Source organism: Dermacentor silvarum, chromosome 1 (genome assembly GCF_013339745.2).
Source record: "Dermacentor silvarum isolate Dsil-2018 chromosome 1, BIME_Dsil_1.4, whole genome shotgun sequence".
Lineage (NCBI taxonomy): Eukaryota > Metazoa > Arthropoda > Arachnida > Ixodida > Ixodidae > Dermacentor > Dermacentor silvarum.
Window position 1 is genome coordinate 30548642 of NC_051154.1, and position 21110 is coordinate 30569751.

At 40.7% G+C, this 21110-nt stretch overlaps 1 protein-coding gene across 2 annotated transcripts in view; it reads right to left on the reverse strand.

Annotated features, from left to right (window-relative positions):
- LOC119459165 (aspartate aminotransferase, cytoplasmic-like) overlaps positions 1–21110 on the reverse strand; it is a 35283-nt gene that overhangs the window by 13197 nt on the left and 976 nt on the right. The window contains exons 2-5 of one of the 2 annotated variants that reach the window (XM_037720992.2): positions 18974–19155; positions 17644–17752; positions 8604–8716; positions 4084–4188 (exon numbers count right to left, since the gene is read on the reverse strand). In XM_037720992.2, the coding sequence (XP_037576920.1) occupies positions 4084–4188; positions 8604–8716; positions 17644–17752; positions 18974–19155 (509 nt within the window). The remainder of the gene's footprint in view (positions 1–4083; positions 4189–8603; positions 8717–17643; positions 17753–18973; positions 19156–21110) is intronic. The other variant, XM_037720999.2, reaches the window with a different exon arrangement.

Consider the following 21110-nt stretch of genomic DNA (forward strand, 5'->3'; position numbering starts at 1 on the left):
AAAGTAAGGAGCAGGCTGGCAACTGCCACAATATGCCTGCCTGCTTTTCAGGAAGGAGGAGATAAAAACACACAGAAAGGGAAGGAAAGAGGAAGGAAAGAACAATATAACAGAGATCGACCAACGACTGAAGAAGAGCTTAGATTTCAAGAAACAACAACAAAATAAATTAGTAAATAAATAAAATGTCTAAAACAATAAAAACAGCGCAAAGGAAGTGATCAAAAGAGAGTGATGAGCAGCAGTGCTGAACAGTTCCATCACATGGGAAAATTCTGATGGCCTTTGAGTAAAGAGTTATTAAAACTCCCACGAACTCAAAGAAACTGTGTCACTGCTACACAACAATCCAAGTGACTACCAGGATGCTTAATAATTTGATGCCCAACATAACCATTGCCAGCAACTGTAAATATATCAAAAACAAACATCTGCAAAGGTAATTTGAAGAAGTTGAAAGTTTACCTTTTCTTCCTGCCAAAACATTTTTTTGGCAGGAAGCTATAGTTTTTTTTGGCAGCAAGCTATAGCAACAGTCAAGCTATTATTGCAATTAAGCATTTTTCAGTGTGAAATCAGAGCTGTAAAAAACTTTGGCAACTTTGAGGCTGCTGGCTGCGGTGTTTTTGTCATGGCATAGAGAAACTCTTCCTTGAAGAGAGAATAAATTATTTTGACTTAAATGCTGCCCCCCCCCCCCCCCCCCCCTTGCACCAGTGAAGGTTATCAAGATTTAGATAAAAGTTCCAGGGCACTCCTCCAAACTTCTAGCTGGCTACTACAATTACTAGATTCACCACAAAATGCCCACGCCTGGACACGGAGCGCAAAAAAGACGGTGCCCTTCAGGAGAGAGAATGGGAAAACTAATTATAGTAGTTCACCAGCACAGCTTTTTCTAAGAATGAAATAGAATAACACTGCAGTCACTTATGGATGCCATCACCTTCTCAGTGCATGGGAAATGTGCTCATTGCATGCCATGGTTCAATGCACGTTCGGCGCCTCCAAGCAGGGTACGGCACTTTTCGATTTCTGGAAATCATTCCCAGAGCACAATATGCATGATTTGGACTTTTTTATCAGTGCTTAGTCAGTGCAAGACTCCATGCCACATGCAGTTGCGTAGGAAGTAGTGCTATTTAGCATGAACTGTCCTTATTCATGGTTCAGAAGCACCAATGTCGTCATCTGCTTTTATTTAAGAAAAGAGCAGTAAACTGAGCAGAAAAGCACTTGCTGGCTTCTTTTTACACTTCATTACCTTAAAGACCCCCAATTTGGGGGTATTGCTACAGACTAGAAGTTTGGAGTTGTAATTTATGCAATACAATGTGATCTTGTGCTGTATCATATGCTACAGTTCGCTCACCACCAGTTCACTAGTAATTACTTGAAGCAGAACAAAAATTAGCTGACAGTGACGCTGTCAAAGCATGAAAGCTAGGCCACTCGATGCAGATACAGGCGTTCTCACTAATTAACTCTGTCTTTGATATGTACACAAAATGTTCTCCGTATCTACACAATCCATTCATAAACTCCACGTTGTTGAGAAAAACATCATTGCTCATTGTTACTCATTCTTAAAAGAAAAAAAAAAAAGGGTCCCAGCATTACCACGCTGCGACTGTTCACGTTGTTGGCATCTCAACGCCTGGATCTATGCTGAATCCTCAAGTTGGCAATGTTATGTTGCTTAGTTGCAATCTGATAATTATGAAAAAAAAAAAAAGAAACATTTTGATAATTTCGTTATGACCATGAGAATATGCATTTACAAATCCGTGCACTTATACGTGTCGGATGACTCTTACTGTTTACTAGGTGTCTGCAAATATTCAAAATCTTAATATGAATTGAAGCCTCAATTAGAGAACACACTATTCGAAGTTGTTAAATATTTGCTTGTGCAGAAGATCGAGTACCTGAACAAACACACAAAGGAGGTCACTTCTGCACAATTACCAGCCGTTGAGTAAGCATGTCTCGTCTTAGGCATCCTATGAAATTGCTGTGTTCGATTTAGACAAGTTTATTATTTGACCAATCTCGTCATGTTTAGATTCCGTCAAAATGATACGCAGCACTATAGTATTGCCCTTTGCTTTTTCAATGAACACTATGGGAAACCAGCACTGCCCAGGGGGCGCACTTACAGGGGCGCACTTACAGCGCTTTGTCATTAGTGACAAAGCGCTGTAACTTTTAGTCTCCCAAACAAATGCGGGGCCGCAGGGAGCACGTTTACGTTTCACAAAACTAACTTTAGTGAGTTTGCCGTGTTTTCCTTTTTCTTTTTCTCTCAGTGTGATTACTGAAAACAGTGAAGAGGCTATGATCCCAGAGGACGAATTTACTTGTGAAAGACGACGCAGAAGTGTCTTGACCTGCAAGAGTATACCTCCGATAGTGTTGCAGTACGGTTCTAAAAGGATCAACTCACTGTAAGAATTCTTTCATGCAAAATACCTCTAGAAGTGCAAGGATTGCATGCAGTAAATTGTTTTCTACGTTGAGAAAACGATACCTGATAACGGCGGTTCAGGGTTTCAGTGAAATGCAATTCACGAGTAAAGAAGTGCCATCGGAATTTAAGTAAGCGATCACTTGTTTCATTTCTGCATATTCCAGACGCTAATGGAGACAGCTCCGACGTAGGAAGAGAGAGGTTGATTTCTTTGGAGCCACTTATGGTATCTACAGCACCAGAATTAAAGGCGCGACCACGTTAGCGGCACGGCAAACAAACCTTTTGTTGTCGAACAGGCCCCGTAAAATTTTCACTTTCACTTTTTTTTGAAATTGGATATACTCAATATTCTATCGATATTGGACGATCGTTTTTCTCAAATACTTGTAATCGCGATTTGATTTGAAAATATTGGTATTTGACCACCCCTATAAATTTCTATTGCTTGGATAACAATATTTCAAAAGAAAGGCAGGAAAGAGGGAGGACGCATCGAGGCACTAGGCCGCGTGCCACGCCCTCTCGCGACAACAGTGCCTAAGATGACTGTCTTTATGTGTATGGCTGCTGTGGCTGCACAATATTAAACTTCATTGATATTCATGTAAGAAACATTGATTTCTGCCTCTCATGTGCCAGAAAGCTCATTTCTTCCACCTCCTGACAAAGACTGTGCATGTGCCATGTGGACAAGTCGATAGCACTCTGTAGCATTTCACCATACCAGGATAAGGTTTACTGTGCTGAACCAGTTTGCACTAACTGGTCCAGCATTGCAAACCAGATCGCAAACAGTTATAAATTTGTATTTATCTGAACCAGAACTGAATTGGAACGAAATCGAAGCTCGCTGAATCCGAACCCAAACCAAACCAAACCAGTACATTTTTCGGTTTGCCACCCTGGTTACAACACTTTCTGATTAAGAGACCACATTTCTCAGTTGTTCTGCCATCTTATACTAGCAATAAAAACTAATGGATCTGCCTACAACAAAATATAAGCAACACACCTGCCAAATTTTAAAGCAAGGTGCAGACCGACAAGGAGCTCATGTGCAATGCTTATGCTGTTTCAAACGCAGACTCTGATGATGACATACCACTCACACTGCAGCCATCAACCACGGAAATGGCACAGTCCATGACAAAACTTATGCCAATAGTAACAGGCCTAGTTGCTGACGGACACAAGCCCACTTGCAGTGACACAGACAACTTTTTTCATCCACTCCTGTCTGCACAATGTAAGAGTACCCACAGGAAAGAGGAATTTTATACGCAGCTCTACAATGGTATTAGTACAAGTCACTGATTATACTTTTCATAAATGCTTCCCACAATATGGGAATGAGCGGTGAAATAGACTTCATGCCTTGCAATATGCCTGAAAACTACAAATAATAAGGGTAAAGCTTTTTGCTCTCATCAAACTTTACCACACTGTACCAACATTTGCAAGTTGCCACAAAAATGATGTGAACACCATACTCCACAGTTTTACAGCAACAGTTATACTTTAACAGTAACTGCTACTTATATATTCAAATTATGTTACACTTGACTACACCAGGTAATTTTATGCAGGAGTTAATAAAGAAGGTGCCAAACCTTCATGACTTCAGCAATCTTCTTCCACTGGTCCTCTGTAGGATCGATGCCAGTTGGGTTGTGCGCACAGGCATGCAGCACAACAACAGAGTCTTCAGGTGCATTCTGCACACATCAATAAGAAAAAGAAAGGGCACCAGATTTTACAAACTGATATGTTAAAAAAAAAAAAAAAGGCCACTCTTAAGTGACAGAAGTAATATGCCTCTATAGGCCATTCAACATCCCGATACCTACAGACAAACTTCACTATGTATATGGCTAGTGAGCAAAAAACAATAAATCTGTGGTTTTGCATGCTAAAACCACAATATTATTAGGAGGCACGCCATAGTGGGGGACTCCAGAATAATTTTAACCGCCTGGGGTCCTTTCACGTGCACCCAATGCAAAGTAAAAGGGCATTCTTGCATTTTGCCCCCCTTGAAATGCAGCTGCGGCGGCTGGGATGGGATCCCGTGCCGTCGGGCATAGCGGCACAACATCAAAGCCACTACACCACCACGGTGGGTAGTGATCAAGAGTGACAATGATGACAATCATGTATTAGTGCTAATGTTGATGTGCAGACAAATGTGGCTCTGTCTACCTCATGACTGCCTCTTCAGTCTTCTCTGCTGGCATGTCAGAAATTTATAGAAAAGGTTATTTTATGTACTGTAGCTGCACTATTCTAGCTGAGTCAACTCCAGCATCTTCAACTCATCTCATTTATTCAGGCATATTCTATCAAAAACCCATGCTTAAACGCCTGATATCAGTACACCATGCATAAACACAAGTTTTATTGAATACAAGCATGCCAAATGATCTGAAAAGAAATTTCAGCAGCATTTACTTACAACTACAACTATGACCAGAACTGTAACACAAAAACCACATTACTGTATTAAATGTTTTTTAGATTATTTTAGCAGGACATCATAGTAAAACTAGAGTGGAAAAAAAAAATAACTGCATCATCTGCCACAGCTCATCAAAATGCTCAAAGAAAAAACTCGAATTCAGGTATTCTTCAATGTAACAAATTTAGCACATATTAAAGAAATTGTAAATATTTGTGCAACACATACTACACTGAATTGAAAACATAACCTCTATTAAATACTTCTACACAACAAAAGCACATTATGTTGCATGTGCATAATGTTAAAATAGATATAATAAAAAGATTACAAAGATCAATAAAAAATTGTTTGATTGGTGCTTTTTCAGCTACATGCCAAATGTGGAACAGGAATAGAGGCAAGTCACTTTTGTGCAAGTTATTTATGGCTTAACTGAACAATATCGCTGAAACCATTGCAAGATGAAAGCCCAAGTTCACAGCATCAATTTCAGCACCATGAGACAAAGTTGTTTCCCTTAAACTGTTAATAAAACAACACCATTCATTAAGAAGATTGGGGCCAACTTTCCCTATTCAAATACATCAGACAGGGCATTCAATAAGAGCATTCAAAAGAAATGCTCTCATCAGACAAGTGCTCAATCGATTCAAATGAAATATGTTGCGTTTGAGAGTGAAAGCAAATTTGAAGCTTTCGTAGCAAGCAAGATTTTTATTTAGGACCTGAAACTTTTTGAATGAAAATTGACTAAAATTGATAAACAAAACAAAATTGTAGCACAATGTTTACAACTATACAAGCTCTGCACCAAAAACATATCACAATTCGGCAAGTTGTATACATTACAGAGTCTGAAGCGGACAAATATGATATACTATTACCTCGGAGTTTACATGAAAATGTTGCATTGCTTACAGGGATTTTGCCGAAGTTCTACTCACGAATTCACATACCGGGTGCATTTTCTGTTAACAGAATTTTAAAAAATTGCTCGTGGCATATAGCACAGCTCTACTCATTGAACTCGATTATTCGACGAGGCCCACATTACTTACACTGAAAATCAAAATGCATATTTGAATTAAAATGTTGATTAGTTCAATTTTCTAACTAATTACTTCACCACACATACCCAACACATGAATTGAAGCCAGTGATTTCACAAGGCACATCCGCTTAGAATGAATTTTGAAACTTGCACCAGTTTTGAGATAAGCGCTGTCAAATCTTGTGGTAAAAATGCACTATTGTTATACTTACTTTTTTAACAAAACATCTTTTTATGCATTAAAGCTAAAAAATTACTGGAACACAATTTACTGGACTTATTGGCATTGCTTCATTGACAAAATGCTAGGAGCACTGGAGGGCAGTTTTGACGATACCTCCTGTCAAACTATTATTTTTCAAAACTCGATCCCAAGTGCACCAAATATTGCCAAATCTGACCAATAATTACACTGCAGTCTTCATTTCATACAGTGAATGGCGTTACTCGTGGAATATTTCCAATGGCAGTGTTTAACAAAGTGTCAAAATGCAGCCAATCAAATTGATTGATTTTCTCAGGCCCAGTAAGAAAAGAGTTAATGTACACACATACACGTGCGTGAAAAAAAGAGGTGGAGGGGAAGAGGGAGGAAAGAAATAAAATAAAACACAGCGTGCAAAAATGCCCTTAGTCAGAACTGCTGAACATTCTGCGGCTTTTGTTCAAGAAAGGCATGGAGGAAGAATTGTGAAGAAACATATCCTTCAATGGCGATTATCACGGCCATAACCAGGGGGAGGGCTAGGGTTCTGACAACCCTGAAATTATCATTGCGGTGATATACTGTTTACCACAACATACATAGATGTCATTATACAGTAGAACCCCGCTGTTACGTCTTTCACGGGACCATAAAAAAATAACGTAAGAGCCGGGAAACGCAAGAGCCAGGAAACAAGAAAAATTGAGAAATGGGAGTAGTGTTGAACTGCACACAGTATTATTTTAATTCTTACGTGCGACAAAAAGTAGTTTCGCCCGACAGCCGAAGTATCGATTGCGATGAGCTATACAAAGTAAGAATAGTAGTTTTATCGTCTGTATAAACTTGTAAACATTCGGTTATTAACTAATTAACAAACATGGTGTCAGCGCCCACAGGCAAACATGAATACATCACACTCGATGAGCGCGGACACGTGCAGTTAAGCGTCGCTGCAGAAGCGAGCGAAGTGACCTTCGTGCTGTTGTCTATCGCTTCAACCCAAACTGAGCGCCGAGAACACGCAGCACGCACAAAGCCACGAGCCGCCGACGCACCTACACTGCGTAGAATCTGCCCCCACGCAGATCGCTTTCAAGATACGGCCCGCGAGACCGCCGCGCAGTATGATGCCAGAGCACAACGCTGCCTGCTACCCCCCCCCCCCCCCCCCCCTCGCTGGTGCCTCGAGCGCAACGGAAGGAGGCGCGCTTCCTCCCTGCTTTTCTTTCGCGCGCGAGACGCGGTCGTCGGCTCCCCTCGCAAGCTTTCACTCGCACATTCAGCATACGGCCGCGCGGCTTCCCTCGCACGCTTTCACTCGCACATACAGCATACGTCGCGCTCCCTCGCACGCTTTCACTCGCACATAAAGCATACGGCGCGCGGCGACGTATGCTGTATGTGCGAGTGAAAGCGTGCGAGGTGAGCCGACGACTGCGTCTCGCGCGCGAAAGAAAGCATACGGCGCGCGGTGACGGCGTTATCGCCCTTGGACTTTATACGGAACATTTATGAGCCAAAACCAATTTTAGGGCCGCAACGCGTCATAGACATCATCTTTAGATAGCAAAAGCGGATATCAAAGGCCATACTTTTGCTGGCGGAAACCGAAAATACGTAATAAATGTCGCCCCCAGCACTTTGGGCGGCCAATGCCATCGTCAAGCAACCAAGCCAAGCGACATGAAAAGTCAAAATGGCCGCTCGGGCCGGCGCCGTGTGGCAGTTCGCAACGTATGATGCGGGAACGGTCCCACAGTTGCGACGTAACAGCGGGGTTACCAATGCGTTGGGTTCTATGGGAGCTGTGCCGGGACCGGCCGAAAACGACGTAACAGCCGGGAAAACGCAGCACCCGGGAACGTAACAGCGGGGTTCTACTGTATGTGTATGTCAAAATATATATGTTTATGCTATTCTACGACAGCAATGTGCTTGATTCACACGCAAAAGTAAGTGAATATTTCAAAATGGCCACCACTGTCCCCACAAAACCCCTCCCGAGCATAATTCCTGGGTACGTCCATGGTGATTATTCCCCTAATTACCTGTAAGGGCATGGATAAGCAGTGTGTTTACTGTATCCAAAGCACCAATCAGTATAAAAAAATTACAAATTCTTTTACTGCCATTTGAGAAGCTAATATGGTCTGAAAACCACTAAAAAACCTGCCACCTGCAAAAGAACGATTTTTCCACTAAACACCAGAAAAGGCAGCTAAAATTAGTGGGAAATCTTTTAATTTGGCATCACAGAACCACACCCTCCCTTCTTCAATGCTAGCTACTGCCAAATATTTTTATACCACAAAATCATGTTACTGCTGCAGATACGTGATCTTGGTTTGCATTGAAGCCAAGCATATAAAGCACTTGTGTTCAAACAATAAAGAAGCGAGCATGGTGACTGTACCTGCAGATCTTCAATCATGGCATTAAAGTCAAGGCAACGATTTTTGGCATCCCAATAGTGGTAATACTTGATGTTTTCAAAGCCAGCATACTTGAATACTAGAGCATGATTAGCTGAAGAAAAAAAAATATATCAATTTTTACTGCATTGCAAAAGCCTGACTAAACAAATCAGTAATCACTCATGAAACACTGTTCCAGCGTTTAAATAACATTTGAGTCACCATACGGTCAGGCAGCACAACCACCCAATGTGCAGTATCACTAAGGACCACATCTCATAGCTGCTACATAAAAATAAAAACTGAATGACACAAAAATACTACAGAAAATGCAGATACTAAAGGAAACTGAGGATACTGTTTAGACCCCATATAGAAATCCCATTTATGCAAAGTGGTGGTTATAACAAAAAACTTATTTCCATTATCACATCTTCAATGCAATCTGTGTGCAGGTTTAATGACAAAAACAAACTAAATTGAGCAGATATTATGATTAACATGTTCACAGTCAGAAAGTAAAATTTATATAAGCTTTCAAATTTTCAGTGCATGTTTGTTGGAAAAAAAAAAAAAATGTTCACAACGTAGCTGTTCGCAGCCCCTGTATGCACCTGCCCCCCATGCCCAGCTCCTTCCAAAAAGTTTCTTGATTGCATCAGCCAAAAAAAAAAAAAAAAATATCGCCATGCCCACACAAGATGTCAGTCATATCATAGTCTTTCTGAACTTTTCTTTCAGGTAGGTGGCTGATGCTGCTAGTGATAAGGCACTCTTCTCTAGAGAGCCAAGACCGACAAGATCATCACCGCCACCAAGCATTCGCTGACCACTGAACTTGCCCCCTGCTTGTATCAGAGGAAGAAACCAATCATGACAATGCTAGTGCTCACATTCCAGCAAAGATTTTATTTTTTTCCTCCAAGCAGTGACCCATGCAGCAACCACTGCAGTAATTGACACATTGCACACATAATCAAGCTAACTACAACAAATTGCATTTGTTCTGCAAAAAGTGTCTGCTATAGGAGAAGCTCATTATAGCAACTTCCAGCGAAACAACCTATGCATGGCACTGTCAACATCGCATCAGATAAATGCTTGCCACCTGAAAATAATACACAGGGAGATCTTTTCCCAGAAATCAGTTACTAAGGTCTCTAACCAGCACCTGTCCAATAAATGCATTTCGGCCATACACAAGCATGCAGCATGTATTCCAGTGCACCTGATTTGCAGTTGCATGGTAGGCTATGTTCTTTGTCACAAGGATTTGACTGTAAGACCTTGTTCCATTCCACACTTATCACTTGCCTGAAACCTGCAATACCTTCAACAGCCGGGTGCACATAGTCTCACAATTCCTCTTCACATAGTTTGCTCTCAAATGTCTTGAGCGCAAGATAAGTGGGCAATATGAATAAGCAACAAAAATGCTATTCAGTGCCTCATTGTCAATCAAACATTACTCCTGAACTTCTTAGTATGCAAGCTAGCGAAGTTCCCTCTGTATGTCTGAGTTTACGCATCAGGTAGTTGTGACGCTGATACTAAGTAGTGTTTTTGTTTGTTTCAACTGAACTGACAAGGTAAACAAGGTCACTGCAGATCAGATGAAAATTTTATTTGTTCATAAGATTTTGTAATACTGTTTCACTTGATTTCAATCTAAATGCATTTCCCCACTTTGGAAATAACCATATGAAAGGAGAGGGTGAATATAGTATCACAGAGCCAAAGCAAATCCAATGTTCACAGGTTTCTACTGGACATAAAAGCATGCATTACCAGACCGATAGAAATATGTATGTATGTATGTATGTATGTATGTATGTATGTATGTATGTATGTATGTATGTATGTATGTATGTATGTATGTATGTATGTATATGTGTGTGTGTGTGTATGCATATGCATGTATATGTATGTACGTACGTATGTATGTATGTATGTATGTATGTATGTATGTATGTATGTATGTATGTATCATGTACGTATGTATGATGTATGTATGTACGTGTGTGTTAAAATTAAATTTCTGTGGCTCTACGCGCCAAAACCACGATATGGTTATGAGGCATGCCATAGTGGGAGACTCAAATAGTGAGGGTCTCGAATCCGGCAGCTTTTGATGCCTTCGGGTAGCATGTGTGGATTTATTGAGTTGCCTTCACCGAAAAAGTTAATGTAGACATGACGCCTGCGGCGGAAAGGATGTTCCACATCCGCTGCCAAGGCCATGAGGGATGGTGGTGGCTAACAATGCCAGGGTTAGTTCTAAAAGATAACCATAAATACCCCTGAAAGTAGATGGGAACACGGCGCAGCGGTAGCTCAATTGGTAAGAGCATCGCACGCGTAATGCGAAGACGTGGTTTTGTATTATGTTATATTATGTATTAACTATTACGTTACATAGTTTCGTAGATGGCCAGTTTTTTTGGCCACTTTCATCTCCATTTATTTATAATTTCTTTAATTCAATTAAGAACTGCTGATAATTTCGTCTATGCTATCCTTGGTGTCACTGTTTGTTGGCTTCTTATGATATTACTAATAAAAATCGGGCCCCCTCGGTGCCCTTTCTTCTCGTTAGTTATATATAGACATATATATATGTCAGAGAAGGCCGGGGTCCAGCCCTTCCCGACGAAGGCTGGACCCCGGCTGAAACATAGGAAATAAAGCATCGTTTCTTTCGTACAGGCGTCCTCAACCTCTAAGTGCCTGTTCAACTACTGGATGCTAGCAGACTCTCAATTTATATATATATATATATATATATATATATATCTATGATATACACATACTTTGTTGCAGCCAATACGCATGCATGAAAAAAAAAAAAAAATGTGCATCCTGCTTCGCTACAGCTTGTTCTGTACTGAATAAAGTAGCACTGTAAGCTCTCTTACATTATGTGAGAGTGGAACATTAAAGAGGTTTCAGCATCAGGCTCCTTGGAAAATTTTGGCTCTCCACTGGATATTGTAAAGCAGCATCCAGGAGTGTTTTACCGCAGGAATTTATAAAAGGGGTTAGTAGTAGCGGACACAGATGTTGTGAGGCTATGGGTGAGAATAGGTGAGCTACCTTACCCACAGCAGATGCTGAGGGTAAGGTGAGAGGTGCCCAAGCTATGAACCTGGTGCTTCTTCCCATGCTGGTCATTCTCTCGCTGTGCATGATAACTGTGTGTATAACTTGCCCTACTTATATCCGCTCTGAAAAAACAGGAGCAGCAGAAGAGACTGTGTTCTTATTACCATAAAAAGTGAGTTATCAGGCTACACCGTACATATCATGTGACCTTGAGATATTGTGGCTCATTTGCCATGCCAAACAACAGCTCCTTCATAGTGTCTGCTACAGCCCTCCAACTACCATTCCAAGTTTCCCTGCAAACTAAACCACATCATGAGCGCAATAATTAATAAGTACCCCAGCACAAGCATCTTGCTCTCTGGCGATTTCAATTTCAGCCACATTTTTAATAAACTGGCTGAGGTCCTATCAGATTTTGAATACAATATGTTCATCAATGCCTTATCAGTTTTTACGATAGGGCCCAGCATTCTGATACCTGTGTTTCTTGCTGGTGCCATGTATGAAATGCCTGCTACAATTTTTTGGCCAGCGGTATCATGTTGCTGACTGAAAATCTAGAATTCTTGTCAGTGCATGGGCATTGACAAAATTGCCTCATAACTATTGACAACACTGAGAACATTTCTGCATCACTTTTAATGTTTTCACAGTCTTCATCTTCTGGCATTCCACCAAATCAATGAAAACTACGCATCAACTTCCAGTCTATAAGTTAACAGATTCACCATTGCACTAACGGTTCAAATCCTAAACAAGTGCACCTTGAAAAATCATAGAACACATTTGAAGTTTCCCGACTCTTTTTCCATCCATCACAACACTGGTTTTGCAAGGAATTCTCCTGTGAAACTTGGCTATCTTTCTCCACGACCGATGTTTAAACTTGCATAACACACAAATCAGTGCTATTTTCTTTAACTTTACTGAAGCATTTGATAAACTAGCCTATCAACGCCTACTACTAACACTTTTTCAATTGCTTAGTGATCTGCCATTGCATGTGTGCCAAATCCTCATGTCTGCAGACAACTGCATAATTTAGCAATCAATTACTAATACCTGCACCACACAAGCTAGGTTAATGCCATTAAATGTCTAGAGCATTCCTTAATGCCACTATATGTAAAACTGCTGCTACATATGCATTTTTATTGACATTAAACATCACAATAGTGACAGCTGCAGTAAGTTTGGCAATCGTAATATAAAAAATTTTACTGAGCAGGCAGAAGTTCAAGAAACGCCACTAAAAACATTAATAGGCATACTTCAAGTATAATTATTTCTTTACTTCAGAAGTGTGTCTTTCCTATGCAGCCAAAGCTGCTAACATTGGGAGCAAGAACATAACTTGACAGCCGGGTGAGATGTGAGAACAAGTGGCATTACATAATGATATGCAAACACGAGGATTTGCCGATATAGTATACGCAATAGGAAAGCTTTAATGCCATTAACCCTTCCAGTGTCGGGTTTTTTCGGAGGTAATGCATCCCCCAGCATTGGATTTCTGTTTTTTCTTGGATATTGTAGAATGAACACAACGGTTTAATTTTGGTTATGCAAAAGGAAATAAATGACATGGATAATGGCAAATGCTCTCTTGGTATGGTCCTCACATTCCTATCTGACAAGAATAAAAAGCGCAGCAGACTCAAAACCACCATCATTCTCAGTACTTTTTCACGGTGTCAGGTTCAGAATCTGATGTGGTTATAGTTGCCTCTTTCTCAGACGACAAGCTGTCATCTTCTGAGCCGGAACTTGTCTCGTATTCGAAGTCAGAAGGGCCACAGTTCCAATCAACAGCTGAAGGTGCCGTGCAAGCAGCCATCTCAAAACGATCACGCGGCCCCGCTGATCAACAGATGAAAGATACGACAGAGGGCACAGCCATCCTAGAGAAAGCACACTGACGCAAGGAGCGCCCTTGTCACTGGAAAGGAGGCATACCGTAGTGAAGATAGCAGGAGATGAGATAAATAAGAAAAGAAAAGGAAAGCTTTGTATAAACATACGACATGTGGCAGAAACATGCAAGAGTGGTGGCCTTCCGCACTGGCGCTAATATTTGAATGGAGAATGGCCACTGTAGTGGTGTACAAAGCCCGGGAGCCACCCCTCCTATCTGCTGAGGTGCGCTTCGTGCAGCACTACCACGCTCACGCAGGGATGTATTTCGCAGATGCTAAAAAAAAAAAAAAATACAGAACGAGCAAACCCACAGAGAGGAGAAAATATGCTTCTAGAAATATACAACAGATGGCGAAACCACCTAGGAACTTGCCAACTACGTGTTACTGTGCACATCCGAGTGGAGAATGTACTGGTACGTCAGTGACATGGCAGGAAAGAAATGCGGAAACATACCAGTACGTCAGTGACACTGAAAGAGCTAAGTGATTAACACTGGGAGAACAAGTAATGTTGCTGCAGCCAATGTTTTGAAAAAGGGACTTATCGAAACATTGCCTTCAGTGACACTCGGTTTTATCACTGTTAATCACTTCAAGCCTCCATCTACCTGTGAACATCTCTCTTGTTTTGGATTTCTAATGATATTAAGTATGTCTGTGTGGCACCATGAAAATGGCATTGAACTTTGAGGCATTAAGCATTTGATTTTTTTTTGTGCCCTTATAGCATGGGTATAACATTAACGACCAGATTTCCCTGTAGAACATAAACATTCTAACCTGGTGTGATCGCCGGCTAATCTTCCTAAATACTATTAAATGTAAAGTCAAGTTCATTTTCACTTAATATTATCCTAATCCACTCTTTGGCCCCTACCTAGCTGCTAACATGCCTATCAAACCAGTTACTGCATTTAAGTGCCCAAGTGTTGCTGATGCTGCTGCTGATTTATTGGCACCCCCTTTGAAATGAGGCGGTGACAAATAGTCACCTAGCCTGCTTGATTTAATCAGGTATGCAATACATGCGTTACATTTTAGCATTTTTGTATACATCTCCTTAATCTTTTTTCTCTTCCTCAAAACTTCTCTATCTACCTTGTACCGCGCTACCTATGCCTGTAATGGATAGGGTTGTATCACTCTCTTCCCTACTTTCTTTTTCCACCGATACTCTAAACGTCTCTTGCTTATCTCAACTGCTGACCAATTGATGCTTCTGTACACTTTAAATCCAAGCACTTCTGGATGGTGCTATCTTATGATGTTGACTAGTTGATGCATGCACCTAGAATTATCCCTTCTGCTAATAAAATCTTAGGGTTCTTAAGGTATCATTTATAAAGCTCCCTCCCCCCTGTTAAACTAATTACACACAAGTTCCTTATTTGGCCGAAACTTGAATATGTATTCGCCGTCTGGAATGCTCAACAAATTATAAAACATTTCGGAATACAGAATCGTACAGCCAGGTTTGTTCACTCATCATATTCATACAACACAAGTGTACCATCATTAAAGAGCCTCTCACAGTATTACAACGTTGCAAACAGACAAGCACACCGTGCTTGTCTGTTTGCAGCGAGAAAATAAGGCAGAGAAAGAAAAAAAGAGACTCGGGTTGTGATACCAAAGCCAAATCGGCCCTCAGCTCAAATAAGGGAGAAGGATGGGGAGGAATGTCGCTGGTGGAAGCTGATCGAGGAATGGAAGAAAGCCTTTGCTGTGGGGAGGGTAGCTCGCCTACTGGCAGCATCAATTCACAAATTTCATTTGCTTACTACTGAACCCTTTTTAATGGTGCTTTAATATTTAAAGTGCACTACTATAACCAAAATTTTCAACAGGGCCTGTTAAGGGGCCCTTTAATGGGATACTGGCACACTAATTTTGTATTTTGCTTATTTTGTTTTATTATAAAGCTGCCAACTCCGTAACAGTATAGTGCATAAACTCCTCGAAATGCACCAAATCATTAATAATACTGCTACACTACTACTGAAGGCAAAAGGAAAGAGTCATCACTGGGCAAAGACGACAAAGAGGACGGTGTCGTTCCGAGTGCGAGCTGTCCGCCATTTTGTTGAGAGCCTTGGATCTCTGTGTAAATGCACCCTGTACATAGTGTTTTCTTTATGTAACATTTTTGGTGGCAGTACGAGTTGTTCCCTGTACCACCATGAAGCTCTGCAGCCACCGCTCCATCGCTACTGCAACCATATCTTCCAATGAAGGAACACTGCCTTTGCCGATCACACCTCCCGTGGCTCCCACCTATATAACTCTACCTCCTGTCCGTGATCCTGGCATGTTCTCCGGCCAGGCTGATGTTGACATTGACAACTGGATAAATCTCTATGAACGTGTCAGCCCAAATTACAGGTGAGACCTGATCCTCATGCTCACCAATGTTCTCTTCTATCTCGGTGGCACACCATGGGTATGGTTTAAGACGCACGAAGTTGGCATTACAAGCTGGGACACATTTAAGCAGCACATCCGCGACCTTTTTGGCAACACCTCTGGTCGCAAGCTTGCTGCTAAAAAAGAACAGGCGACTCGAGCTCAGACGTCTACAGAGCTGTACGTCGCTTACATTCAGGATGTCTTGGCTCTTTGCCACAAGGCTGACAACCACATGTCTGAGTTGGACAAAGTTGCACACATGTTAAAAGGCATTGCAGACGACGCTTTCAACTTGCTTGTTTATGCGAACGTCTCCACTGTCGATACCATCATTAAAGAATGTCGGTGGTATGAACAAGCCAAATATCACCGAATAACACAACAGTTCACCTGGCTTCTAAACACGGCTGCAACTTCATCATGTGATGCCCGCCGCCATAACAATATATGGTATGTAAGAATATATTTTAAGGTGATCTGTTCAAGACACACAGGCGTCAAGTGCAGCATGGCTTCGTGGTTATGTTGTGCTAACAAAGAAAAGTTTCTACATCACGAAAATTAAAGGCGGTGGCACCATGATCACAAGCTGTTGACGCACGTATCAGTCAGCCTGGTGCAGTGATTGCAAGCCTCACTGTGACCCTGTCGCCAAAACTTGACACACGCAGCATTGGCTATTCTTTCTGCTTCGACATTGAACTTTACCGCTGGTACTGCTGTCACATCTATTGGAATGCAAAAAGCCCTTCTCATTTTCTCTCCCTTATTAACCTATCATTTCAACCATTCAAAGACATGATCATGGAGTGGCGTGCAACAAGCACATCAATCCACACATTGGTGGCATGATGCCGCTAACACCATCAATTTTCATGATCAGTCCTGCTCAACATTCATGCAGCCATGTTCTACTTTGGGCAGGTTCTGAATTGCTTGCATTAAAAGATGGTATAATTCATGATTTGTTGTGCATATGAAAAAATTAGGCCTTATACCATGACTATAGAGTTCAAAGCTATCTAATAAATAAAAAGAAAGCATGAAAAGCATTCCTTTAAATGCGTATTCAAGTTTGCTGACATTTTCCTTATGCCACCATATCACCAGCTTATCGCTATTCCACTGGGTATATTACATTTGACTTGACGAAGAGCTCAAGATTTTGCCACCAATATGCATTCCACTTTGTACAGCTGATTTTCTAAATGTCACTTGCCCCTTTTACCCACACTCGCATCTTTTTGCCTTTTTATTTTTGTACAGCTGCATACTGGAACAATCGTTCCTACATCACTGCTATGAATGATTTACAAGCCTTCATTGCACATTTACAACCCATTTCACACAGTAAGAAGATTGTCAATCTGACAATTTATAGCACACCCATCCTTTGTGTAATACCCCCATGTGAAGTCATTAAGGAATTAAAATGAGTTTGTGTTTATCGTTCTGGAGTGAAATATTTTGAGTATTCAGTCTTTGTTAGGACCCCCAAAAGTTGTACTTCACCACCACAAGTGTGTAGACTATACATACTTGTCTCCAACCCCAGTCATGCTTGCCTTTATACCACTGTATGAGTAAAGAACAAAATATATATACTCACGCCAGGTAGGAGTCGACATGTAGACTGTTGTAAATTTCGCATGCTTACGCAGCATATCTGCCCCAACCCGCAATGAGCCAGTTCCACTGAGGCACTGGATGCCGACTGCCTAAAAATAATAAACACACATACAGCAGAAAGTCCGAACACTGTTATCCACTTGACATTTCAGTTGGTTATAAGCAAAAATATAACACTGAAATCCTGATCTTTGAAAAGCTACTTTCTAGGGAAATCAGATGTAAGATAAAGTAGAATAATCAAATTACATCAAGCACTCAGTACTGATCTGAGCTAATCATCACAACAGACCACCGAGTGGGCTCTGCAATTAAGCATGTCAAGCACCTGGTTTAGTACAGGCAGCTGTCAGGACACTCTCTATAAACATGAAAGACAGCAGTTAATCTGTGTTTAAACAGCAATTCCTGCAAATGTGCAAGTTGCAACAGCACTCAGTGTTACCTGCTATACAGTTCTCGTGCCATAAAATCCTCGTAATGAAGTTTTTATTTCTGCACTGGAAGTAAAATCTCCAGCTCTAAATGCAATGCTTGTGTTCCTCTCCATTATGGCATATTATGTACATGCCACAACTAAATATGTATTTTCAGAACAAAAACCTCCCATGCTCTACAACTACACAGTCGAACACCTTTATAACGAAGAACGAAGTGCTTGGGGCCTCTGAAATTATTCGTTATGCAGGTCTCTTTGTTGCAAAGGTCGCACACCGCACAGCTCAACAATAGAACTGGGACAGAATTATTCCTTTGTTATAGAGGCCATTTCATTGTAGAGGCGGCGTTTATTGAAGAGGCACTCAACTGTTTACACAATGAATTTGCCAAGTTTCGCTTTTGACAGAGCCAAACAGAAATGCCATTTTTTCCTTGTCATCACAACGAACATTTCATTTTATTGTAGCCTAAACACAAATTATGATAGAGTAAGTTTTAATGTTAATTACAGTGATGTGGCTTCTCAAACACTGTAGCGTAGGTTCATGCACATGATCACACAGCTCCAACACCTTTAAAAATTCATGTTTTTCATGTTACAAACTTCCAGGAATGTACCACATTAAAGTTAGAAAAGAGTTAGGTGCATAGTACGACCACAAGAAGAGGGAAACGGACAACACAAGTGGACAAACAAATGAAATACCACACTTACACAAGTACAAATGCTATCAGAAGTTTTGAGATCAATCCTGATACAGTTGTAACAAGTTATAATCAAAATTTTTTTAGTTTTGTGAATATTGTTTAGGTGGGTTGCAATGCAGCACTAAAAAAAAACATAACACAAGTGATTAAGAGGCAATTACTCGGCCGTCTTTGATGGCTTCATTTTCACTGCCCAGCAGCATGCTGACAGCTGCCTTGCTGAATTCATCTAAACCAAGCTGACCAAGGTACTCGTGGTTAAGTGAAGAGTCCTCAGCCATTTCTTTTTCAACTTTGCGTACTACAGGCAGAACCCATGGCTTGGCTTCCTCAGTCCTGTAAGCTTGAAGAAAAGTATAAAAAGGCACAATGTAATCAGACTGGAGAGACAAATGTTACGCCTCATTATCATTCACGGACATATGCACCATTACATTGAGAGGTCTTCTACGCTCAGAAATGCTAGGACCATATTTGTAGCGGGCACGCAATGTTCAATAATTTTATTGTGATAATTGCATTCACACAAAATTAATAATTAATACCATTTTTCAGTGCTTCTATAGCTTCCCATGTGGAATGTACAATTCAGTAGCAAAGCTAAGTAGCATTTATTTTAGTAATTGAGAGACCACTAATTATAGTAAGTGTTGTCAAACAAACAAACATGGTCTGCAGTGGCACTTGATTCCATCAATGACTTTCTGCAGAGCACACATAGAGGCCATCGACCTTCCCATCACTTGCGAAAATGCACGCTGTCTAGATTGTTGTGTATGGGCGTGAGGTGAACATACTGCTACTCTTCCTAGTGCCTTTGAGCAGCTGTTCCCATGCGCTCACAAGACTCCAGATGGTATTATAGTGATGGTTGTCCAGGGACCTCTCAATGGAAAGTTTGATAGATGCGAAGTAACAACAAAGGCTCAGCGAATGACCAAAAAGACACTCTGTTCCAATAAGAACAGAGCTTGGCCAAGCTGGTGTAATACTTAGTCACTACCTCACAATTAACTTGAGCGTCATGATTTAAACAGCTGCAAGCATTTTCCCAACGGTGCTGACAGACCTATCATATAGAATGCTAAAAACCCCTGGATCTAATTCCAAACAGACTGCCAATGTTACTTGTGGGCATAAGGTGAACACGGTCGGTGCAGGTCAAGGGTAAACAAAGTGCTTAAGGAGAGGCCATCGTTGTGCAGTGGAATTCATTAGCCTGTGATGATGAGTGTTTTTCATAACAGAAGAGGGTAGTTAGGTGAAAACACTTCCACAGTGGTTATATATTTACAGTGTCTTGCATTCATTCTAAGTGGCATTTTTCTAGAGTGTCCCATCCATAGTACAATCAGCAAGACATTGCAACAAGCAGAAAAAAAAAAAAAGAGCTATAGAAATATGCTTGCATATCTGTCAAACCACCAAATATAATTGTTAACTTTCACGCACAAAGGTGAACTTTAAACAAAGGTGAGGTTGCACCATACACAGCCAAAAATGCTAAAACAAACCAAATGGCACGAGTAACACTTTAGCTAAACTTGTACAGTGGACCGCATTACAGCATAAGTGACATGAAAGAAGGACAGAAAGTTGTGTGACTTGGTATGACTCCATTTATTGGCAAAGAAGGGCACAAGAAATCCTGTACAAGACATGAGTTCACACCTAAACATCTTTTAATTCATTCATGAGCCTCGAATTACTAGTTACTTCAGATTAACTCTTTACCTCTCTCACTTATGAACATGTATTGCGAGCTCTCTTTTAGCCACATTTCCTAAGCAGATTTATGCATGCACAAGGTCATGCCTCTAGCAGAGATAATTAGATGCTGAAAAGATGTGCCCCGTTCAGTCTTTCATCTTAAGATTTAACGCAGCAGATAGGAGGTGAAATTTTAAAACATGTCGCTTACAATGAACATGATTCTGACAGAACAGCAGCATACTACCAAAAAGAAAGAAAAAAGGGAAGAAAAAGAAAAACAAAGGCAGGAAACAAAAATGGCAAACTTGGTGCATCTGACAGCTTTATATGGATGCTTAAATTTGGACTTCATTACAAACGTAAATGTAAAAAGGAGGAATGCAAACTCTTGTTGAACAACAAAGGCGACAACAACAACAACAACAACAACGATGATGATAATAATAATAATAATAATAATAATAATAATAATAATAATAATAATAATAATAATAATATGTACTATTGAACGAGTGGCGGTGTACTACTGCAGACAAAAATAAATGAACAAATGATGGCTAAAGATAAACAAGCAAACATGCTTGG